The 22227-nt window shown below is 53.0% G+C and overlaps 14 protein-coding genes across 14 annotated transcripts; 9 read left to right on the forward strand and 5 right to left on the reverse strand.

Annotated features, from left to right (window-relative positions):
• The first annotated feature begins 519 nt into the window (after positions 1 to 519).
• Positions 520 to 2206, forward strand: LAESUDRAFT_815105 (uncharacterized protein). The gene is made up of 7 exons (XM_040914657.1): positions 520 to 539; positions 611 to 1039; positions 1091 to 1224; positions 1283 to 1504; positions 1562 to 1680; positions 1738 to 1848; positions 1903 to 2206. Coding segments are annotated over exons 2-7 (681 nt in total). The 5' UTR covers positions 520 to 539; positions 611 to 946; the 3' UTR covers positions 1905 to 2206.
• LAESUDRAFT_396221 (uncharacterized protein) lies at positions 1838 to 2806 on the reverse strand. The gene is made up of 2 exons (XM_040902293.1): positions 1908 to 2806; positions 1838 to 1854 (listed from the first exon to the last, which is right to left on the reverse strand). The coding sequence occupies exon 1, from the start codon at positions 2609 to 2611 to the stop codon at positions 2138 to 2140; it is 474 nt and encodes a 157-aa protein (XP_040760409.1). The 5' UTR covers positions 2612 to 2806; the 3' UTR covers positions 1838 to 1854; positions 1908 to 2137.
• Positions 2807 to 4095: 1289 nt separating this feature from the next.
• On the forward strand, positions 4096 to 4777 carry LAESUDRAFT_661270 (uncharacterized protein; the record flags this gene model as incomplete). Its single annotated transcript, XM_040904922.1, has 2 exons — positions 4096 to 4656; positions 4709 to 4777. 2 exons carry the CDS (start codon positions 4096 to 4098, stop codon positions 4775 to 4777), a joined length of 630 nt encoding a protein of 209 aa, XP_040760410.1.
• A 1195-nt stretch (positions 4778 to 5972) lies between these two features.
• Positions 5973 to 7586, forward strand: LAESUDRAFT_661390 (uncharacterized protein; the record flags this gene model as incomplete). Its single annotated transcript, XM_040904934.1, has 3 exons — positions 5973 to 6231; positions 6295 to 6905; positions 6984 to 7586. The coding sequence occupies 3 exons, from the start codon at positions 5973 to 5975 to the stop codon at positions 7584 to 7586; spliced, it is 1473 nt and encodes a 490-aa protein (XP_040760411.1).
• Positions 7587 to 7776: 190 nt separating this feature from the next.
• LAESUDRAFT_396252 (glycosyltransferase family 31 protein) lies at positions 7777 to 10947 on the reverse strand. The gene is made up of 5 exons (XM_040902295.1): positions 10088 to 10947; positions 9576 to 10014; positions 8702 to 9515; positions 8364 to 8638; positions 7777 to 8301 (listed from the first exon to the last, which is right to left on the reverse strand). Exons 1-5 carry the CDS (start codon positions 10685 to 10687, stop codon positions 7967 to 7969), a joined length of 2463 nt encoding a protein of 820 aa, XP_040760412.1. The 5' UTR covers positions 10688 to 10947; the 3' UTR covers positions 7777 to 7966.
• Positions 10948 to 11466: 519 nt separating this feature from the next.
• Positions 11467 to 12176, forward strand: LAESUDRAFT_396250 (uncharacterized protein). The gene has a single exon (XM_040902294.1). The coding sequence runs from the start codon at positions 11558 to 11560 to the stop codon at positions 11954 to 11956; it is 399 nt and encodes a 132-aa protein (XP_040760413.1). The 5' UTR covers positions 11467 to 11557; the 3' UTR covers positions 11957 to 12176.
• A 603-nt stretch (positions 12177 to 12779) lies between these two features.
• Positions 12780 to 14396, reverse strand: LAESUDRAFT_729918 (uncharacterized protein). The gene is made up of 7 exons (XM_040909743.1): positions 14252 to 14396; positions 14187 to 14199; positions 14083 to 14135; positions 13975 to 14022; positions 13840 to 13925; positions 13267 to 13774; positions 12780 to 13206 (listed from the first exon to the last, which is right to left on the reverse strand). The coding sequence occupies exons 1-7, from the start codon at positions 14313 to 14315 to the stop codon at positions 12911 to 12913; spliced, it is 1068 nt and encodes a 355-aa protein (XP_040760414.1). The 5' UTR covers positions 14316 to 14396; the 3' UTR covers positions 12780 to 12910.
• Positions 14397 to 14568: 172 nt separating this feature from the next.
• Positions 14569 to 15593, forward strand: LAESUDRAFT_705678 (SGS-domain-containing protein). The gene is made up of 4 exons (XM_040906594.1): positions 14569 to 14674; positions 14733 to 14829; positions 14896 to 15058; positions 15121 to 15593. The coding sequence occupies exons 1-4, from the start codon at positions 14661 to 14663 to the stop codon at positions 15450 to 15452; spliced, it is 606 nt and encodes a 201-aa protein (XP_040760415.1). The 5' UTR covers positions 14569 to 14660; the 3' UTR covers positions 15453 to 15593.
• A 225-nt stretch (positions 15594 to 15818) lies between these two features.
• On the forward strand, positions 15819 to 16415 carry LAESUDRAFT_705679 (uncharacterized protein). Its single transcript, XM_040906595.1, has 2 exons — positions 15819 to 16008; positions 16085 to 16415. Exons 1-2 carry the CDS (start codon positions 15835 to 15837, stop codon positions 16292 to 16294), a joined length of 384 nt encoding a protein of 127 aa, XP_040760416.1. The 5' UTR covers positions 15819 to 15834; the 3' UTR covers positions 16295 to 16415.
• Positions 16416 to 16474: 59 nt separating this feature from the next.
• On the forward strand, positions 16475 to 17587 carry LAESUDRAFT_705683 (dihydrofolate reductase; the record flags this gene model as incomplete). Its single annotated transcript, XM_040906596.1, has 3 exons — positions 16475 to 16716; positions 16769 to 17281; positions 17335 to 17587. The coding sequence occupies 2 exons, from the start codon at positions 16475 to 16477 to the stop codon at positions 17166 to 17168; spliced, it is 642 nt and encodes a 213-aa protein (XP_040760417.1). The 3' UTR covers positions 17169 to 17281; positions 17335 to 17587.
• Positions 17305 to 17574, reverse strand: LAESUDRAFT_705685 (uncharacterized protein; the record flags this gene model as incomplete). Its single annotated transcript, XM_040906597.1, has 1 exon — positions 17305 to 17574. One exon carries the CDS (start codon positions 17572 to 17574, stop codon positions 17305 to 17307), a length of 270 nt encoding a protein of 89 aa, XP_040760418.1.
• Positions 17588 to 18002: 415 nt separating the features above from the next.
• Positions 18003 to 18716, forward strand: LAESUDRAFT_729923 (uncharacterized protein). The gene is made up of 3 exons (XM_040909744.1): positions 18003 to 18049; positions 18109 to 18538; positions 18605 to 18716. The coding sequence occupies exon 2, from the start codon at positions 18328 to 18330 to the stop codon at positions 18508 to 18510; it is 183 nt and encodes a 60-aa protein (XP_040760419.1). The 5' UTR covers positions 18003 to 18049; positions 18109 to 18327; the 3' UTR covers positions 18511 to 18538; positions 18605 to 18716.
• Positions 18717 to 19134: 418 nt separating this feature from the next.
• On the forward strand, positions 19135 to 19844 carry LAESUDRAFT_738578 (uncharacterized protein; the record flags this gene model as incomplete). Its single annotated transcript, XM_040910913.1, is given in 7 exon segments — positions 19135 to 19167; positions 19254 to 19286; positions 19434 to 19499; positions 19519 to 19541; positions 19574 to 19655; positions 19687 to 19727; positions 19796 to 19844. The coding sequence occupies 7 exon segments, from the start codon at positions 19135 to 19137 to the stop codon at positions 19842 to 19844; spliced, it is 327 nt and encodes a 108-aa protein (XP_040760420.1).
• A 456-nt stretch (positions 19845 to 20300) lies between these two features.
• LAESUDRAFT_684892 (uncharacterized protein) lies at positions 20301 to 21387 on the reverse strand. Its single transcript, XM_040905869.1, has 3 exons — positions 21225 to 21387; positions 21103 to 21168; positions 20301 to 21045 (listed from the first exon to the last, which is right to left on the reverse strand). Exons 2-3 carry the CDS (start codon positions 21106 to 21108, stop codon positions 20521 to 20523), a joined length of 531 nt encoding a protein of 176 aa, XP_040760421.1. The 5' UTR covers positions 21109 to 21168; positions 21225 to 21387; the 3' UTR covers positions 20301 to 20520.
• Positions 21388 to 22227: the final 840 nt, after the last annotated feature.

Below are 22227 nucleotides of genomic sequence, written 5' to 3' on the forward strand. Positions count from 1 at the left end.
CCTTGTGATGTGTTACTCACCGCATATTGATGCAGCGTGCTCCAGAACGTGTCTCCGCCAACTGACGGAGTCCATGTTCCATGCATCAAGTAAAAGCGGCAAGCAACGGTGATCGGAGAAAGGTGATATCCGCAGACAGGTACGATGGAACCCACATTGAAGGCATAGGATAATGAATTAACACGGAAACTCTGAAACAAAGCCTTCGAATATACGGCTGAAACCATGAGTGATTCAAAGGAAAGACATCGATGATAATAGGTCAAGATTTACATCAGACTTTTTGCTGCGCGAAAACAATGACGTCTCAGGCATGAACGATCACTTCCATTCGCGTACAAAGCCATTCGTACCTCCTATTTGACCACTGTGGGTACGTTCACTCCGAGTTAGCTGATTTCCAAGCCACTGTCCGCAATCCGATCACTCGTGACCGAACAAAGGGTCGAATTATACGCGCATTGCGGCCACGCAGTGAGACTATTCTAGTAGCAGCATCATTCATGCTTCAATGACGCCGGCAGTGATGGCGGGTCTCGGTAAGTCGTCTACTGAATGATTGAAATTGTAAATTCACGGCAACGGAATACTCTCTAACACTGCCGATCAGGGCTCCATGCATCGAGCAGGAGTGCCAGACATCGGCCATCGGCGAGAGGGAATTTCCGAGAATAGGGTCAGTAGAATGAACTGACCCGCCTTGAGACCCTCGGCGTTGGAGAACACGAGTATTGGCTTCCTAGGGTCCTAAGTCTCTCAATGCTCCAAATGATGCGTGCTGGCATTCCAGACTCCACTGATCAGTGCGCCTGACTATTCAGACCCTGAACGTGCGCAAGAAACGTCTGCAGAGCATGTCCACTTCCATTCGCGGTTTGCTTCCCGCCTGACCACTATAGATACGTTCAATCCCAGTTGGCTAATCTACAGTCTGCTGTCCACCACCATGTCTGAGGTCGTGAAACCTCCTGCGCGCAACGATATTTCCGTGGCCTCCTTCGGCCTGAATGCCTTTAGCGATCTCTCGCCTCAGCAGAAGGTAGCTACATTCATTGATCGCATGTACGATGCTGAACAATGCGCCCAACAGGAAGATGCTGTGTACTCGATGTTGTTCGGCCGTTTTGCCGCCAACGGCAGCGCAGATCCGCGCGACGACCCTCAGAAGTGGGCCGCCCAGTTCCAATCCAACCTGGAGAATGTCGGCTGGGTCGTGACCTCGTCGTCAGTTTTGCTTTCTATTACAGATACGGTTGCACGGGTTCTGACGAAAGCGCCGCAGGAGCAACTCGACAGCTACGATCAGAACGGGCAGCGTGGACGACCTGGTGCTCACTGCACTGGAGAATGAGACGACGTGGACCCGTCACGAATACGCTCTCGCCGTTCGGGCATTGTACGCGCTTCAGGCGGCCGGTGCCGACTCAGAAGGGCAAGAACTCATGAATGGCGATGCGATATCGAAATCGAAGCATGCTTCATTCTTCCAAATCGCCGTTGCAGTGTTCGTTCTGTCTCGCCTATAGTACGCGCTATGCTTACGATGACGATGAATCGACAGCCCCGCTGAAGGTAACATCCAACTGCGCCTGCTCACCTTCTTGCTCGAGATGACCGACGTGGAGATGACGTCTGTCCTTGGGACCAGATGGAATTTGAAGCAAGCACAGTGGACCACCAGTGAGCCTTCCGCTCTGGCTTGGTAGTGTAGTCTCAAGGCGATGGATGCCTTTACAGCGCATCAGACTATGGAGTTGAATGAGGAAGTCTACGCGAAAGTCCGCGATTCCATTGCTGACCGACTCCAAGGAGCAGGCGCCCTCGAAAGTATCGCTGCAGTTCCTTTCTGTGAGTCTAACGTCCTCGTGAAACCCGACCGTATATCTGACAGACGAGAATTAGGATACCTAAGTGGATAGCAAATTCCAAGGAGATATGATCAAAGGTCGTTCCCTTCTCAGGCCCTATCTGCCTCTGTAACACTGTCATCGCTCACGTATGCTCGTGTTAGAAGAACAATGTTATGCTATTGGCATTACTCTCACGTTGTAAGTATGCGATTGGCTCACAACCACTTGAGCATACGCGAGAATATCGAAAGTGGATTCCTGTGGGACTTAGTTTGTCTCTACGTCGTTCAATGGATAGACCGAACGCTCCCTTGTCGTTTATGTTGCATTTTTGTCGCATGCCAGAATTTATGGATGATGTCTGACTTTCGTGTCTTGCTACCTTGTGCCGGATTCGGATACGCTGTAAATTGGGCAGGTCTAGTTCCCGCTCTTGCGTCAATTGAGTCAGTCTTTCTCAGCGATTGTACATCATGAACCAGACCCGGCACCCGTTCAACTTTACAATTGGTCTCAAACAAGCTCCCTACACACGTCCTGAAACATTGACCCTCGAAGCTTCTGGGATGCAGGATCAATGCCGTGGCTCGAAGATGGTCGCAGGACGCCATATGTGTTGCGTTTGCTCTTGCAATGATTCTTGCCACACCACGGTGCCGGACTGATCGGCTTCGTTTTCGTACTGCTAACCTGCGCGTCGCGTGTTCACATCGCATTCTCCCTACTAGTTCCCAGGCAGTTTGCCGTCTGGAATCCGCCATGGGTGTCTCTTCGACCAGTGCTGTAACCTCTCAGCTGTTGCTACTTGTGTTTCATGGCCAGTATAGCGACCAATAGCACGCCTGAACAACGTCGGGTGTGCAAGTTCTGCATCTGCTGCTAAGAGCTCACGTTCTATGCCCTTCGTCTGCAGCTGCGACCGAGTCCATACATTTGTCAGTTCTCACGTCTTCTGCTGTTCAACGGTCCTCGAGGCACGAACCTTCAAGTTCCTCCGCCGCGTCAACTCCGGCTGGACGATCATCCGCGGAGTCCTCATCCACTGCGTGAACAACCTGCTTTGCAACTAACGTTCTTTCCTCTCACCATGATGGACTGATTCTCCTGTGGCCAGTTCCGCTACATCGGCAGCTGTTAGTGCGTCAGCAGTTATGTCGTCTTCCGCCGGCTTGACGTCCGTAAGTACACGGAGTAATATGGCCGCAATTTCTACTTCGCCGTCCCCTTCAACGATGTCCTCGCAAGAGACATCGGGCCAATCCCCGACTGAGTCGAGCACTCATTCCACCGAGTCGTCCACTGCGTCGTCAACAGCGTCGTCGACTCAGCAGTCGAGCTCGACGCCGACGACTTCGTTATCATCCTCCCAAACTCCATCCCCTACTTCGTCCTCGTCAAGCGCGAATTCATCCTCTCAGCCTCCGCCTTCATCAGTTTCGTCGTCGTCGTCTTCTGTGACGTCGTTATCGAGTGCTGATTCCGTCACGAGCTCTCATACATCAAGCTCTACGTCCTCTCAGCCACTTACCTCCTCCGCAACGCCTACTGTTATAGCAACGACTACAACTCCCGCGACGTCATCCGCGACTTCTGCGACGCCCGTGCCCACGTCCTCTAGAACGACTTCGATCCGCAGTGATGTTGCAACGTCTTCGAGCTTAGGGGGCTCCTTCACCAGCAGTCAGGAGACGTCAGCAACGTTCGTACCGTCTGAAAAATGTGGATCTTGTGCTGATGGGATCTCGTTTATTCTATAGCATGACTTTCAAGAGCATCGTTTACATCACGACTACAAATAGTCAGGGTCAGACCGTCACCTCTGCTCCTCCATACGTCACAGAGACCTCCATGGTTACTGGGAGCAACGGAGCAGCGAGTTATGTGACGATTGTTGCGGCAAATCCGACGCCGATAAGCGTCAACAACGATGCTGCCTCAATGTCTGAGTGAGTGATTGTATTGTCATCTATTCAACGGCGAATCACGCTCTGACGCTGGGCGTAATGTTTTCCCCTCCAGATTCTTCCGTGATAAGGGCGCGGTGGCTGGAGTCTTCCTGATCGTTGGCCTAGCTGCTGCCACGATCTTGATCTTTATATTCTTCTGCATCCGCCGGCGGTTGCGTGCGCGAAGAATAGAGCATGACACAGTGGTTGCGTCCACGCTCGCAGCGGCGGGCTTCAACCGCGCGCCAGTTGACCGCGATGACGAGGCACCGAACATGTCTCAGCGGCTGAGTTTGCAGATGACTGGCAACAACGCCCTCCGCGATGCTACGAGGACTTTGCTCGGCACGCGTGGACGACCGTCATCGCGTTACTTGGATGAGCCTGTTGCAGGCCCGCAAACTACGCGATGGAACGGCTTCGATCCATATGCAGCTCTTGGCACGGTCCATCCGCCGCTACCCGCGACACTCGGGTTTCAGCGCAAGGATGGGTACGCGCCTGCACGGATGAACAGCCCTCCGCCTGACACGTTTGTTGGACGGCCAGTGTATGGGTATGGCTATAGCACAGATGGCACGAGCTCCGCTGGGCTTGGACACATCGCCGGAACAAGCGCAAGCAGCCATGATTTACTATTGGGATACAGGAGGTATGAGGGCGAGACGTCCACGGCGACGAATGTGAGTAACACGGATGTGCTTTCCCCTCCGCCGAGGAACCCGAAGAGGCTGGAGAAGAGTGGAGGTGTAGGGACTAAGGTGGAAGAGGATGTACCTGCGAGGGACTCCGCGGCGTCGTCGATTTATTCCGTTGCGAGCGAGGACCCGTTCGATGATCCGACGACATCACGGCTAGTGGTGAGTAGTGAATTCAGTACTGGCGACATTTTGGAAGCTCACTGGCATCTAGATACGAAACCTGCCGGACAGCAGCAGCGCCGGGGGAGACGCTTTCAGGGAGCCGTCTCGGCAAGATTGAACGTAATGGCCTGCGCCTCCTGTAGACGAGTCATGATGTTGTGATATTGAGACTTCCGGTGTGTTTGTAGTTTTCATATCGCTTCTTGCTTTCAGTGAACTTTTCGTACATTCATGACGACGTACATTGGCCGCTCCTAACACGTATATATATGGACATGCTGCCGCGTATCACGGACACTAGACTCAAGTTGCCTCGTTGCTATTCACAGGACATTTCAGTTTGTCTGTAGTCTACCTTTGATGGATTTTGGCATGAAATACCGGATGGTGCAGTGCATAGTCCCAAATGAGAGATATAGAATCTAAGCAGTGTTTGTGCACCATTACTATTTCAGAGCAGGCAGCAGGAGGGAAAGTTGAGCCTTTCCTCTGCTTAAGCACTCCTTTCTCACTTCCCTGTGGTGGTGAACACAGCATGTCTGATCCAGTTTGTGGGCCATTGTATGATTGCAGGGTCACAACTTCTTCGCACACAGCTTTCAAAAAGTAAAATTGCAAAAACCACAGCACCTAGGATTCCCGCGTGGTCCCCCACCGTGGTACTAACTAGGCGGCACTCTGGTTAACTGCGCAGATCGGACGGGATGCGGTGCTTTCAGAGTCCTATGGCCGTGGATGGACAATTTGCTTTTGGGTCTTCTATAACCTGTTCTTTCATTTCGGAACATTTTGGAATTGAGAACCTTCTTAACCTGATACTCTAGTTCACCTTGATCTTGACTGGTAGAGAGCCTTTCTCTTTCTTCCAGGGTTTGGTACATCTGCAGTATTTTATATCAACTTCACTGGCTGAGTATGGGCTTGCCTTTTTTTTAAATGAACGAAAAATGGTTCATAGAAGACCCAAAAGCAAACTGCACATCTACGGCCATAGGACTCTGAAAGCACGCGCAGTTAACCAGAGCGCCGCCTAGTTAGTACCACGGTGGGGGACCACGCGGGAATCCTAGGTGCTGTGGTTTTTGCAATTTTACTTTGCGAAGAACAAACTGCCAGATCAATACCGCCGACTCGGGATTGCAGTGCAGCCACACATACCCGCCATCGGCAGCATCCGCACCGTACGTGAGACTGGACTGAATATGCTGCGCCGCCGACCATCCGCGACCGACGGAACAGGGCTGTCACTACAACGACGTGACTGGTCGATGACACGAGTTCTCGTTCCCTTCACCTCCTGAACCGGAACCACCATGACAGATAGCAAGCCGTCACCATCGCACATTGTCGACGAGTCCGAACAGCCTGGTGCTGGACCGTCGACTGCCATCAACCTTCCTAGCTCTGATGAAGCCGCACCGAGCTACAGCAGCCACTTTAAGGGCCCGGAGCAGTTCGTACCTCAAGGAGGTGAAGAGCCCCCTCCAGCGTTTACTCCATACGAGGCAGAGTACTTCGTTTCCGGAGCGCACGGTGCCATCGTCTCGCACGACTCCCACTTGAATGAAGACGGTCAGTTTTGCATTCTTGCCATTGCAGTCAAGCTTTGCTGATCGAGCCTCACAAACCCCTCAGGAGAGGCTTTATACCGCTTTCTGTTGTCGCATGCCGAGTCATTCCCCGGTGTCCACGTTCGGATATACGGCTCACATAAAGAAACTGTCTCTCATTTGGTGGCTCGCCAGGATAGCTGCGGTCAACGCCACATGGTGCGCGAACACGACACTGAAGAGGTCACAGGCATGTACGCCTCCTGTCTGGTTTCACTCGCAACTAATGCGGTTTTGCGCTCAGATTTCGACTTCATGATAGACGTAGGGCAACACATTGCATCAGGTCCGATCCATTGGAGTGTGCCTGATGAGGAGCCAGCGTATAGAGGAAAGATGTACAAAGAGGTAGACATATACGCCAGCAACCAGAACGCCGACGAAGAGGAGGCATTGTTTACAACATTGCGAAGGAAAGCTACGAAAGAAGAAATCAAGATGGCCCGATCGCATAGAGAGGAGAGGATGGCAAAAGGGCTGCCTCCTTGGGCTGCAATAGACGAGAGTCAAGCGGGCCACGGTGCTGATGCCTTAGCAATACAGGCCAACGTACTGAAGTCATCCAAGACTCTTCGGCAGTGGGCCGATGAATACTGTGCCAGTAACAAACTACTGAAAGAGTTCACCTACCGAAAGGTACCGTCAGAGCCCTTAACTCATGTTCATGTCAAGACCCCTTATTTTCATTGCACGGCAATGCGTCATCCCTACTAGGTCATCTACGGCTGGAATCTGGCCAACTTAGAGGCAGCCATCAGCGCCGCCGTCAAATCGACATACTACACGGGCAATTTCGAAGTGCATTTTGAGCTGACGAACGCCAAGATCCACATACGCCCTGACAACTGGCTTTCACGCACGCTCTCAAACAAGTGGCTAAAGTTCCTGCTTTTCCTCTTCCTCATCTATCCCTTCATCTGGCTGTACCAGCGGTTCGGTCGGCGCGGTGGTGGTCGTTGGGAGGTTTGCGGCGGCGCCTATGCGCTGAAGACGTGGCAGCTCGTCGACGCATCCACCAGGGAGAGCTCGACGAAGTCTTCGCCGCCGCCCCCGTTCTCGACCTTGGACGCCGGCATCCTTGATGATAGGACAATGCAGACACCATCAGGGATGGCAAAACTTGTCGGTCTGAGAGAGGGAGAGTGGTTCCAGCAGTGGGAAGGCACGATTAGGAGGGCGGTGACCGGTCGGCTGAGGTCACGAATTTCATTGCGAGAGCCAGATGACGGCAGAGCTACCGAGCCAGCGATAGTGCTAGATGGTTACAACGGCAACCTGCTCATACAAGGCACGGAGCCCGGCAACTCAGCTCTTTAAGGTCGGCGTCACTTATTGAATAGTTGTTCTTGGAACAAATTATAACGCTTCGCCTTGACTTGCTTGGTGTGCGATGCGGGAACAGCAGTGTTTAGTGGTACTGCGCGGAACGTCAGGGGCAGGCAGTAGTATGTGCATGGAGTATGAACAATGGAGGTATTTACGATAATACACGCCGCGTGAAGCTGGAATCCGTGCAGGCCATGCGATTACGATTTGGTAGACATAAAACCCACGGTGACCACTAGATGAGACGAGGATATGCGGCTGGGAAATACGATGACTCTGGCCAATATATTTTACAAGGACGCGCCATGCAGGTTATGCTGGCGAAGTGAGGCGCGTCATGGGCGGAATATGGACGGGAAGGCGTTCGTGCGCTATCGATGCCGATGTCTCTTCATAATCGCATTTTGTCCTTGATGCTGATCAGACGCAGCGGAAGCATCGTCCACCAAGGTCTCTTCATCCAACGGGCTCGTAACATCTGCGGGCCTGCCCGACGATGGTCTCACACGGTGATTATGCGCCCAATGGCGTGCGCGCTCTGCCTCCGTCCTGTCCTCGCCCAGGAGAAATGCCGCGGCTGTCTCGAGGAACCACATATTCTTCTTGATGAAGTGCACGACGATCGTCCCGCCAACGCGCTTGTTCTCGTACTTCGCAAGTCTGCCCTCACGGCGCTGCCATACCGTCCACGGGTTGACCCCGCTGGCTAAAATGCGAATGGGGAGATTAGAGATGCAGAAAGGGATAGCAGAAGTGCACATTTCTTACATTCAGTCAGCCTGGACATCTCGCTGCCCTCTACGAGTGCCTCAATGCTGGTGTCCTGGTCCAGGTAGGGTAATGGTGGACTGTAACGAGTGCCGAACTTGGACACCGTCGACCGTGACCACGTAGACGGAATAGGCGCATTGAGACCAAACGGCGATGGGATCGCGCCCGTAGTCTGGGCAGCGAGCTCCAGCGGTACCGAGCGCGAAATGTCGTCCATGACGCCTTCCTGCACTCGCCTCGCCTCAGATGGGAAGAGGAAACCGTGAGAGTATCTGCAACGCACAAACGTGACCCAATGAGCAAAACCCTGTGAAAATATTAAAAAACATGCTCACACGGTGCTCGCTCGGGGATGGTCGTAGATCCAACACCGCTCGCTCGTCCACCGAACCTCGTCCGCTCTGGGATGTAGTCGCATCCACTTGCTCGTCTGCTTGTCCTCTGCGCCCTTCTTCAACTCCGCTACCTGCGGGTCATGCGCGATCCAATCTACCAAACTCCACGACAGTGCGTACAACTCGCCAGCCATGAAGCGGTTTTTGACGAGATAGCCCCAGAAAATAAGCGGGTCCGTAGAAGATAACGCTTCATTCACTGGAGATGACGGAGCGCGCTCTGTCTGCGTCGTAGTAGGTGCAACGAAAGCATCCACGCGCGCCGCAGTAGAAGCAGCAGAGAACGTGAGGTCTGGAGTAGTGGCTGAGTCCAGGATCGAGGCCGACTGCGCCAAAATTGTGGAATCAAACGAGCCCTGAGAGTCAGAAGCGGACGCAGAAGTCGAGAACTCTGTGCCGTTGTCAGCGCGTGGGTGCTTCTGAGGCTTCGCATGCAGTTCGACGCGCAATCGTGCTTCTAGCTCCGCCAGTATGACAAATGAATCATCATCTGTCTTCACCACGTAGTCGGGTCTTACCCACAGTTGTGGGTGGCCCGTGGCGAAGTCTTGCCGAGCTTGTATCGGATCATGCGCGGCTGGTGCTCCAACATAATGCGCCTTGTTCGCGTACGACAAGCCCTGTGGTACGCGCTCAAACGTATCGAAATAGAGCGGCGGCACCCACGCGTGCTGCGCTGCCCACGAGAAGTACGCATACGTCTTGCCGTTGTTCATGTTCTCCGCGACAGGTAATATGATCATATCTTTGTACACTGCACCACACATCGGCAGTCAGTAGCGAAGGCGCACACAGTATGACATTAATGACGAACCTTCATTCTCGAGCATAATCCGCCGTTGCCATTCCTTGCGCGGCTGGCCAAGGATGAAGCGAACGATCGTCCGAGACGTTCCGACGCCCCCGTCACCCTCGCCTGCTCCGTCCCGGCTGCGCTGGTGGCTCGCCCACGACGAGCGGATGAGCATTCGACGCTCCACCGCGTTGTCCATCGAGAACACGCCTACGAACACTCCCGCCGGGGAGAGGGTATCCAGATCTACCGATGGGAATGTCGGAGGAGTGAAGTTCTCTGGTAGGGAATGCGGGAACGATGCGGTCGTCGGGAGGTCGTAGGAGGGAGGTGCAGTGGAGAATTGCGGGATGGTACAGTAGCCGCGCCATGGAAGAGGCTCTTTGTCAGGATTTAGGATATAGATCATTAGGAACGTGATTGACACGCCCAAGATTGTAAGGAGAAGGAGGGTGAGCAACTGCAGCAATAGTCAGCGAGACGATACTCAGTTACAACGTGGCCAGAGGCTCGCTGATATCAACGTCACGTACAATGGTAATGGGGGTCTTGGGAAAGAATGGATGGCGGATGAGAAGTCTTATCGCTCTCTTGACCGTCCTCCAACCACCCATGCGCTCTCTCCTTCGGCGTCTCCGTACCGCGCCCATAATCCACCAACGACGTCGCTCTTCTCTCCATTGTGATGACCGAAGATGTGCATTTCGTGCCGTGAAGGGCACGTCTTCATGCTCGCTGTCACTGTCCGAACTGCAAGACGACACGCCCGAAGAGTAGAAGAACGGCGAGGGAGAGGGCGTACGCGATGGCAACGGCGTGTTCGATGCGGTCGAATAGGGAGTATGAACATAACCTGCGAAGCCGCCAGAGTGAGGATAGAGCAGGGTGCGGTCGGAGAGGCGCTCCGCAGCCTGGGCGCTGAGGTCGGGAGAGGAGGGTGCAGAAGAAATGAAGGGAGTGCGCAGATGAGGATGGTCAAGATGCGTGCCCGAATGAACGGGCTGCTCCTCTTGGTCGCAGTCAGAGGCATTTTCGTCGTATTCATCTAGAGGACGTGGGGGTGTTGGTACCTGGGTGAGCTGGATGCGGGGGCGTGGTGGTGTGCTTCCAAAGACACTAAATGGAAAAGACATGGCGAGCAGAACAAGGAATGTGCGGAGAGTAGAACGAAAGGGCAGTTGAGCAGCGGTCGCGAAGGAAAAGAAAGCGGTGGGTATAATATCACGTCGCGGGGCGCTCAGAACCTGCTGTCTGCGTGGGCGCGGTAGGAGGCGGCGCGAGGAGCAAAGGCAGCTAGCACGGCCGCGGGCAGAAGAGATTAGACAATGGCAGCAGCTTGAGCGCAGGCCCAGAAATGAATCCACTCAAGCGTAGACAAGCAGGAGAACGATGAAGCCGTTACAGCGCGTCTGTGACCCATGCGCAGCCTCCGCTAAATACGTTTTTCACTTCCTTCCTCCTCCGCGCGCCGTGTCCACCTGCTCGCCAGAGACATCGTTCTGCACGCACTGATTACTCTCCTCAATCTGCGCGACGCTAGCCGTCTGGTTCCACGTGCGGCTGTTGATGTCGTTTCAGTGGTAGCGAAGAGCACGGCGCCATCAGCAAACACACGCTCTCGGCTTGCCCAGTCGGGTCACCGCCAGCAAGTCCTCATCTATTTTCGAAATTCATTCTCTTGCCCAGCTTACAGCTATGGCACAGCGATGCATCCGTCAAACAGTTCGGGACGGCTGCATCGCCCAGTTTACAGGTTGTTACTGCGCAGTGCGCACGGACTGGACTAGTCTTGACATCAGATCTGATGCTCCCAACTAGCATTTCTAAAATAAATACCACTTATCCTATGACTCGTATCGTGCCGCTTTGCAGTCGTCGCCTTCGTGGTCATTGTCGATGGCACCTAACGACTTCACTCAATACATATGTCCTCCCACAGTGCTTCATCGTCTCCACTTCGGCTTGCGGGCCGCTCGTAGTCGCCGCGCGGTGTGCCAAAAACAATGTGTACTGAACCAGGGTACGCAGTTATATCTTATGTCCTCATGCTCTTCGTCCTCCGGACCACAAGCACTCGAGTCATCCTCGAGTTCGCCTGTACTTCGTCGTATCTAAGCTTCTTGTTGCTGCGACGGTTTTCCTGCACCCTCCAGGTTTTCCTGCATCCCCCATATGTGCTCTGCGGGTCATGGAAGATGCGGCTATCGAACGTCAGATTCCCCATTCGGTCTGAACAAATGCCTGCGAGGTCAAGTTTACGACATTGCGGTCTTCTATCTGCTCCCATCTCTGACGACAGACTGTTAAACATTGTCGGTATTCTGCTCGGGCCACGTCCCGGGGGCCCGTCCTGGTGGAGGTCGTGTCAGATTAGGTCGGGCTTTGGCGCTGTTCACTGTTAGTACTGCAGTGCTAAGTCGGACCGCCACCACTTAGTCGACAAATTAGCCCTTGTCAGATCGTTCAGCTTTCTTGACGCGATCAAGTTGCCGCTACAATGACATTTTGAACATGATGACGGGTTTCAGAACCAGGCGTGAGTGTTGTTTAAATCATCGTGCCTCCAATAGATGCTTCTTGCCCACACGTATCAAATTCGTCGTATGTGTGTTATGTATGCCTCGCTCGGCATTTACACACTGCAAGGCAGTCATGTGTCTCTATCGCTTGTGTGTCTTTTATCTCGCCAAGCATCCCGACATTTTCTACAGGATCGACATTATAGGAGTCATCGATTCATCGAGCGCATCTGCATGCTGTTCCACGGGAATCCAGCTTTATAGATAATGTCCGCACTCCCCCCTCCCGGTTCCTGAATCGAGCATCCGACCAATCTCCGCGATATGCGCACAATCAAGGTGTGGACTTCGAGACGGAGCAATGTGACGTTCGGTGTTCCCGCGCATGGTGATCACTCGCGAGCGCTGAACCGAGCACGGCTGCACTGTTCTCTAGAACCTGTCATCGAAAGCAGACTGCAAACGCCTATCCGTCACGTCCACACCACCCAGGGCGGACTGACAGCTGCAGTTTATATGTATGCTCGCCAACTTGCCACATCGGACATCTTAAATCGCACGCGCCGGCGAGTTTCTGGAGGATTTATAGGGCTTCCAGAACAACGAGTGTGCGGGGCATATAATTTATTGATTATCCGTTTGCATATAATTGCAGCTCATTTGATGTTTCTTGATTAAACGTCCAGCGCCGAACTCCGTGGATCTATCCGGAAGAAGACTAGGTTGGATATATTGTAGCAACCTGAGTACTAAAGTACATTCCTATTCCATATCTTCTTGCAATTCACACATTCTGCAATCACCAACTGATATACTCAGCGGCGAGCAATCCAATATTCAGTGCAAACCATCCGCATAGATCTTCTGGAAGCTCGGCCTCTCCTTCATCGCGTCCCAGAACGCTGCGAGGCGACTTTGCCGTTCATCCGTTTCCGTCTCCGGCAGCGGCAGCCCAGCACGGCGGCGAGCCTCCGTAATGGAGATGCCCTTGGGCAACGTGAAGCCCGGGCCAACGTGTGCCTCGAGCTTGCCAACGACTGTGTTGCCATCCTCTTCAATCGTGCCTCCCGAGAGCATGACGATCCGAGCAAGCCATGCAGCAAGGTGCAGGTCGGCGACGGATAGCTGATCGCCTGTATACGCATACATCAGCTTGCAAATTAAATGATGCCGATCAACTGCCCGGAGCTCACCAAGAACATACGGCCCGATGAGCTCCTGATTGAGCTGCGGGAGCACCTCCTTGAGCCCAGCCCATGTCAACTTCGCGTCCTTGAGGTACGCCTCGCGCTTCTGCCTCTCAACGTCGTCCAGCGCGCTGGAAGGCTTCTCCGCGTCCTTAAACACGTCGAGAAAGTTCTCGGTGGCTGTTTTCTTCATTGTCCAGAATGCACGCGTCTTCTCAGACACATGAATCCTGTCAGCCGCACTGTCCTCGAGCAGTTGAGCGAGCGTGTTGCGTCGAGCGGATAACATAGGAACGCGTGCTTTCGCGAGAGCACGCAGGGACGCCTCGTCACGGGCACTGAGGTAGAGGAGCGCGTTGGGGTCCGCAGGTTCGGAGTGAAGTAGCGTGATGACCTTATCAGAGATAGCACTGAAGGCAATGGTCGCAGGACTGAGCGAGGGGGAGGGCGCGCTGGAGGTAGTGTGCGTGCGAGACTGGGTGGAACGCGATTTGTCGATGAACTCGACGATGGACTGACAGACAGGCAGATCGTTAGCCTTCATGAACGGTGATGGCATCTAGAATCCATGCCGCGAACCTTCGTATCTTGGAGAGCCTTATATCTACTCTCGATCTCGGGGGAGAGCGTGTTGTGAAGAGGCACAACAAGCGTAGGTACCGTTCCTGCAAGCTATCAGAGCGCGATGCAATCGAAGTCGCTGACACAGCGCACCGTGAGGATTCAGACGTAGATATTGTGGGGTAAAATTCTCTCCTTTGGCTGAAAGCAGTTTGAGATTCAATCATGATCCCTAGCAGATGCCGGGGAAAGTCGACATACCTAGATCTACCAGCTTTAAATCGACCTCATCAGGACCGTATCCCTTTTCCTCCCTGAGCTGAAAGGTTGATTCTGCAGCTCGCTGCGAAGGAACTCAAACTCACAATGCCATAAGTGCTGCATGCTATCGATGAGTGTAGATTCTGGAACATGTGTCGCTTCAACTCACGAGCAGACGGCCAGATCGCCGTGGGGAAGTAGTAGAGTGCAGCTTTTGGCACACCAGCAGACATGTTGAGGACGTCGTGTGTTCAAGAAGAGCCGGGATGTGATGGAGGTGGTTGAGCAGTCGGTCGCAAGATTTATAGGCAGGCGTGCAGTGGCTAGCCTGCCCTGCCACGCGTGCATGCGGGGACGGCCGGCGCTTGTCCGCCGCGATGACGTCGGCGGGGACAGTCAGGGCACGTTGCTGTCACACTCACACATCGCGTCTGTCACGCGTCACCTAGACGCGTCCCACTCACGTGCTGGCCTCTAGAATCTTCCCGCCGACCTCCTGTGCGTGGCCACTGCAATTGACCCCTGGACGCTTCACGATATATCATACTCTCCGAACTGTGGACGTCTCACAGTCCGAAATGACCACTCTTAGGTATGTACGTACAGATAGATCTCCTATCGATCGCGCTTCAATTGAGTGTGGCACACAGACACGAGTTCTATGAGACAGATGAGAAGCTCACTCTCTCTGTCTTTGACAAGGGCGCAGATCCCGCAAATGTGCAAGTGACGTTTGGCCATCGTAGTGTGCGCTTGCCTTGCTTGCGACGCGTTCCTGCCGTGCATTGATCCTCGTTTGCTGTGGCGCCTTAGGTCACATACGAGAACGGCGACAAGAAGCTCCATCTGGAGCCCCTGAAGGGGCAGATCGACACAGAGAAGAGTGACTACACGGTGGGCAAGTTCAAGGTCGAAATTCGCCTGGTGAAAGTAGTACCTGGGCGCTGGGGTGCGCTCGTCGGTGATAGCCCGGATCGTGAGTCCCTCCACGAGGTTTATCGCGCTGTTGCACTTGCTCACCGTTGTGCGCGGGAACAGCCCTCGCCTTCCCAACAGGGAATGTTAGTCCTCCTAGAACTGAGCAACCACACAAACCACGCAAGAACTGGGACGCGGTCACTGCCGAAATTCTCTCGTCCGAGAAGAGCCCCTCGTCGTCGGACGACCCCAACGCGGGCGGCGATGCCGCCGTCAACGACTTCTTCCAGAAGCTGTATGCGGACGCGGATGAAGACACTCGGCGCGCTATGCTGAAAAGCTACCAGGAGAGCGGCGGAACCACCTTGAGCACAAATTGGGAAGAGGTCCAGAAGTCAAAGGTGGAAGTTAAGCCGCCTGAGGGCAGCGAGTGGAAGAAGTGGGGCGTATAACGTTCCTTCCGCTTGTCAATTCGGTTCAAGTTCTTATGTGCTTAGTTGTTTTGGTAATGCGCAAATCGGTCGATCTACATGGTTCAGTGCTGTCGCGCATGCTGTCTTGAATGCAAATCTGTTTTCCTCCTTGTCACTCGCACTGCATGTTCCCCGCTGCGAGTCCTAGAAGCCTGATGGTAATGTGGTTGGCAGGCTGTCGTCCACTCATGGTGCATGGATCATGGTATCCAATAAGGAGGTAATCCTGGCTGCTGACGGAACGTGCATCTCCAGAGGAACAATTGAATTCTCTCAATAGTGTTAACACATGCCTGCGGGCTCGAGCATATGATGCAACCAGTGTCTTCCCAGGCCGATATCAATCATTCTCACCACCACCATGTCCGGCCTCGGCGACAACATCGTCGTCAATGGATTCATGTTCTGCGAAAGGCATGGTGGCGAATACTGCCCGTACTGCACCTGTGACCATCGGTATGGCAATAATGGCGTTCATGACTTGCACAACGCCCTCCAAGAGCTCGTCGATGATGCCATACGCTTTGACCTGGAAGTACGCGCCATTATCTTTCAATGCTAATCAACACGGCTGGAAGATTGGAACTGAAACTCGTTGCTTGGAAACACAGGAGCGCACACCTCAGAACGCGTACGAGCGCGGCGCCGTCCGCGTCCAACCTCGCTCGGAGGACTTTAAGTGCCAGACGCACAACGTGAAGGATTGCGGGACGTGCTTCGACTGGGTTGGGATCGTCCGGAAGGAAATTGAGGACGTGATAGCGCAGGACAAGTGGCGGCAGAAGAAGAAGAAATACTTCGATCGTACTGATACTGACTGAGGAACCTGGCGTCATTAGTTGCAAAAGAGCTGTAATTTTAGTTTCCCCTATTCTTCGTTGTCCATGCAATTCAAGCTCTCAAACGCGCATGTCGATCGTCGGATGCGCGCGTACTAGTCCGATTGATACTCGATCTATGGCCCATTTCTTGCTTAAACGTGAACGCTTCCATCGTGCAAAATGACCAAACTGACCCTCATCGTTGCTGCAACACTCACAAATGGTATCGGCCAGAATTCACGTCTCCCATGGCGGCTATCCAAAGAGATGCGATACTTTGCGCGGGTCACATCAAACGCGCCCGAAGGCAGCGCGAACGCGGTGCTCATGGGCAAAAATACATGGGAGAGCATCCCGACAAAGTTCAGACCCCTATCGAAGCGCATAAACGTCGTGATAAGTAGCAATAAGCGATACGAGCTGTGGGTCGACTCGTATGCATCATGACTGGTTCACTCGCTGAAAAAGCGCCAGAATGCCAGTGGACGCACCCACCCCACCAGCACCTGTCTACTTGCACTCCTCTCTAGAAACCGCGTTGGACAGGCTATCACATCCAGAGAAACTGCATATTTCCATACACCGATCATTCGTCATCGGCGGTGCGGCATTATATCGTGACACGCTGCATCTCCCGCCGTCTTCAGAGTCGTTCGTGGACCGCATCCTGCTCACACGCATACTGTCCCCGGCCTTTGAAGAATGCGATGTATACATGCCGGACTTCCGGGCGATGGAGGAAGCAAACACAGAAACGGCCCGGTGGAGGAAAGCATCGCACAAGGAGCTGCAGGATTGGGTAGGGTTCGAGGTGCCGGAGGGAGTACAGGAGGAAAATGGAATACAGTATGAGTTTCAGATGTGGGTACGCTGAACCCCTTCCAATCTATTCCGCGTAAGTGTCAGCGACCGCATCCCACAGTCGTAAGTTTTGTGGTCTTGCGGGAAGGTGAATAGTCGCCACTAGCAGAACCGTCATCCTTGTCGCTATAACAGGGAGTGAGACAAGTTTACGGAGAACGAGCCTGCGGGGGATATACCTGCTTATGCTTCGGATTCTTAGAACATATGATGTAGATCCTGCCCTTGCGCTTGACGACGGAGCACCCATCGCACATCCGCTTCACAGACGACCGGACCTTCATCCCTCTCGCCAACATTGGTGTCGCCTGCATGGTTGCAGGGATTAATAAATGCGCGTGATTGTGCACATGAGGACCGGCGGACGCCCGAAGACGTGAAAGCAAAGGCCTGCTGGAGGATAGGAGTGCGCGAAACATGTTGGGCGTCGAGGAGGCGGTAAGACTCGCGCGACTGTGTCGGGGGGGCACACCTGCTTGTGGTCACGTGTAATCCCCGCCACTTTCACTGCCGTCCTTCCTTCAAGTTGTCTTCCTGTCATAATACACTTCCGAGTCTTCATATGTCTCGCTTATGTTCTTTGTGCTCTTTATCGTGCTCGTCTTTGTCTTTGCCAACAAATCATCTCATGTATTTTTGTTGAATGCCGTCCATGTCTCTCTGACCACCGTATAAAAGGTGCGCTGCCCCTTTGTGATTTTGCCATTCCCACTCATCCGCCTCGTCCCAGTGTCTATCCTTATGGTCATTGGCTTCTTCGCCCTCGCCGGTGGCTGGTGTTCCGCAACCGCTAATGCTCGCCGTGGCATTTCCCTCACACTCCCTCGCTGTGAAACTGAATGCTGTCTATCGTTTGCTCCGAAACTTCTTCCTTGACAGAGGACTGGTAAAAATGTACGAGTGGTAGTGGTGGCGGTTGGGAACCAACTGATGACAGTTCAGCTTCTACGTAGAATTGATGAAATCAGCATCACGGAAGACGACAAGATCCTGATCTACTTCACCATGATGGTCATACCCTGTTACGACGTCAGCTCCTGCTTGCTTCCGCTTATGCGACGACATTCAACAGCTGTCAAGGTCTCACTTCGATGCGGTCAGTGTTAAGCTCACTCGGCTAGCAACCCTCAAGACAACGATGGCAGTAGATCCTGTCATTTCCCCAAGGACAAATGGATCTGCCCGCGCATGCGTCAAACGTGATGCGAGATGAGCTGCAATACTTGCATAAGGCACACAACCTCAAGCTGCACGATCGGAAGTCGAGCGAAAGACGATGGAAATCAAGTACCTCGAACAAGATCAAGAAGAAAGTCAAGACCAGTCAACGCGGTACGTCAAAATTTTTGGGTTGAAAATTTTCATTGGGGCAATGTGCACTCTGTTCGTGGTCTATGGTCAGTTCTAATCCCATAACCTGATACTCACTCGTTTCCGTTATTTATTTAGCGTCCGCGATGTTAACTTATACCTATATTCATGTTGTCTCTATTCGCACCTCGTGGGCCTTTCTTATAGACTGAAGGCGGATATGGAACATTTTCTCGCGGAGCAACTCAAGGAGAACGAGAAGGTAGCAGCTGCGGCGGCATACTAGCTCATGTTCATCTCCCTCGGCGAATCCAACAACCGCCACGATCTCGCCCCACGCTCAGCGACGCTCAGCGTTCCACATCGCCTCCTGGGATGTGTTCAGTTTCCTCGTTGCCTCATCGTCCAAATACAACTAATTTCACTTACCATGAAATTTCAGTTTGAGTTGGCGATTTGTACATGATGGATCATTGAATCAAGGTTAGAGTCAATAGATTTGTCTATAGCGTCTTACACCTTCTGGTGCCGGAGCGAAGCGATGGCTTTGCTTGTATCAGATAATGTTTCTTGCCTTTCGCCCCCATCTTGCTCCTCGTTGCTTTGCATCCGCTCTCCGTTTTTCGTCGAATCCGTCCAGGTCCTTCTCCAGCGACTTCCTGACCAGAATGCCTCGCCCAGCAGAAACCGCGAACTACAAGGTTCGACAGATTGTGGATGCGTTATCGCGGGCTCACGGTTCACCGTAGTTCCCTCTCAATCCAACCATACGATGCTGCGCGTCAAGGACCCGAAGGTGTCGCTGAAATTCTACGTCGAGGTGTATCGCGCTTTGCTGTTGCTTTTGCAGCGATGCCCGAGCGCCGACGCTCACCATGCTTATTTAGGTGCTTGGGATGGGTCTCGCGGACAGTAAGCCAGGAGCCCTTGATCCCTCACTGCCGCATCGACTGATCACATTGCAGAGGCTGAATTCGAAACATTCACGCTCTACTTCTTCTCCTACAACCACGGCAGTGAGACCACAGACCACGTCACGCGTTGTCTTCGAGCTGACGCACAACCACGGCATCGAGTCAGACCCCAACTTCCAGGGTCCGGCAATAGCGATCCCGGCCGCGGCTTCGCTCACATCGCCACCGCCGTGCCCGACGTCGAGGAGGTCTGTGAACGCTTTGAGCTCCTCGGGGTTAAGTCTCAGAAGCGCCCCTCGGACGGAGCGCCTTTCGGACGGGAAGACGTTCATCCTCGACCCCGATGGGTGAGTGGTTGCGGTGTGTTTCTCCGGCGTGACTGGCCACTGGCCAGCTGACAGGGTATCGCATGCAGCTACTGGATTGAGATCATCAAGGGACCACTGGCACCAGAACTTTCGTGAATTGGACTCAGTACTGAGGCTTATCTGTGCAGAACATTGACAATGTAATGTCTGCTTGTCAGAATGGAGGAATGCGGATTGGCATTGGAGAGGCGAAAGGAAAGGTAGTACACCGGCCTGAGATGGCGAGGCCCTTAGTTGGTTGCCCGGGCTGGTGGTGGCAGACGCTGACATTGCACGCGCACGCCCGGTGATAAGGCGAGCTTTGTAAATCACCAGGAAATCGACTTGCGGCTCGAGAGCCTCCTGTTTTAACTTGTTCTTGCTGGTATTGCTTGTACAAGCCGATAATTGCACAATAAGAAGCTTCCAACCCAGAAAAAAGTTCAAAACAAGAAGGTCCTGATACTTTCTCGAGCTTGCTGTCTTTTTTGGTGACGGCGAGCGGATGGAAGTGTTCTAGGCCGGATTTGAGTTTTCCTGGTGAGTTCAGTCCGAGATATTCAGGTCCAAATGCACCTGTACAAACCTACATTCGCATTCGGCGGTGAACAAATTGCATGCAGCTTGCAGCTAACGTGCTACCATGAACAAAACCGCGCCATACAATTTAATGACTCCACTGACAAATTGACAGACAGACCAACACGTTCCACTGATATATGAAAATCGCGGTGCGATCATGACTACTAGGATCAGAATGCTCACTCGCATGGGTGTCACGATATCCGGATATTCAGAAGTAAATGTTAGCGGTGTCGTAAGGACCGACCTCCACGAAAGCGCAGTCCAAAGCAATCGGGTACGCGCCCTGCACGCCATGCATAGACAATCCCTGTCCTACATTCTGCACCTTCAATCCGGCTACTGCCTTGTTCTGGTCAAAGGCATACAATGCGACGCGGTTGCCCGGCAGCTGCTTCGCGACGAAGCCGTAAGAGTCGTCACTGTCGTACCAAGCGAGGAGAGGCGGGGAGCCGTTAGACAGGCTGAGGTGCTTGATGAGCACCTGGCCACCATCCGGCGTGACGGTGTAGCCTTTGAAATAGCCACAGTCACCGATAGGCCACCCGTATATCGTAAGATCATCGTTTTGGTGCCGGCGATATCGGATGACGAGTCCCTGACCGCTTGGGACGGGGGCGCAGCCATATTTACCGCCGTCCAGGCTTACACCAAAGCCGAGTTCACTCCCATCAGAGAGCATGATCTTGTACCATTTATTGGTAAAGATGGCATTGCCGTTAATATCAAGCAGGTTCTGCAAGCATAACCTTAGCGCTGCCTTCAAATGAGACTCAAGACAAAGATACCCTACCCTCATTGTGCGCGAGAGACGGACGGGGACCGAGAATGGTTGCTATAGACTTTCCTGCGTGGATTACTGCAATGATGAAGTATGAACTACGAGGTGGTTTGCAAGTAGCAAGTCGTACTCACTAGTGCGTCAAATGCAGGGATTCATGGGAGACTGGAGTCAGTGAAGCTCCCCACGCCTTATATCTATCATATGGTATGGATTACATCAGGAAAACTCAAATCAACTTGTGACTCGAGAACCTCCTTCTTGACTTGTTCTTGCTGTATTGGCTTGTACAAGCCGATATGTGCACAATAAGAAGCTTCTAACCCAGAAAAAGGTCCTGATACTTTCTCGAGCTTACTGCCTTTTTTGACGGCAAGCGGATAAAAGTGTCCTAAGCCGCATTTGGGTTTTCCCGACGCGTACGCAGTGCTAGTCGACTACACAGTCTGCATAGATTTATTTTTCCACGGGAAACCTGATGCAAAAATGGTGAAAATATCTTATGTCTGGATATGGAAATAGTTTGGAAATTGGGCGGAGACAATTAAATTATGTTACGATTGTTTTACTGAAACATATCAGCAATAGTGAAACTATTTCCCAAAGGAAGATATTTCAGTCCAAAAATATGTGATACTGATATGTTTCGGTGAAGCAATTGTAACATAATTCAATTGTCTCCACCCGATTTCCAAACTATTTCCATATCCAGACTTAAGATATTTTCACCATTTTTCCATCAGGTTTCCCGTGGAAAAATAAATCTGTGCAGGCTGTGCTACTTCGGTGACGCATTCCGTGAAAAGGAGTGGTAGTAATAGAGGATGAGTAGTGCGCGTGATTGGTCGGCTTACCAGCATCAGCCATCGGATGGACAGGGTGAACACTGACTAGCCTTGCCAGAGTCCCCGCTCTTCGGCATCCCGGCCCAGCCACTTCACGGGCGCCACGATGCTTGGCGCTAATCCATCTCGGTTGATATGGCAAGCTATCGTTGAACGGGACTTCCTCGCAAACAGGCAAAGCATTACCGGCACGGTCATTTCCGTTGCCAGTCCACTGTTCCCACCTGCATCTCTCTGCGCCCTGGGCACCCCTCTATGCGAAGGATTACATCTGGTATCAATATCGTAGCGC

The sequence above is a fragment of the Laetiporus sulphureus genome (genome assembly GCF_001632365.1).
Source record: "Laetiporus sulphureus 93-53 unplaced genomic scaffold LAESUscaffold_46, whole genome shotgun sequence".
Classification (NCBI taxonomy): Eukaryota; Fungi; Basidiomycota; class Agaricomycetes; order Polyporales; family Laetiporaceae; genus Laetiporus; species Laetiporus sulphureus.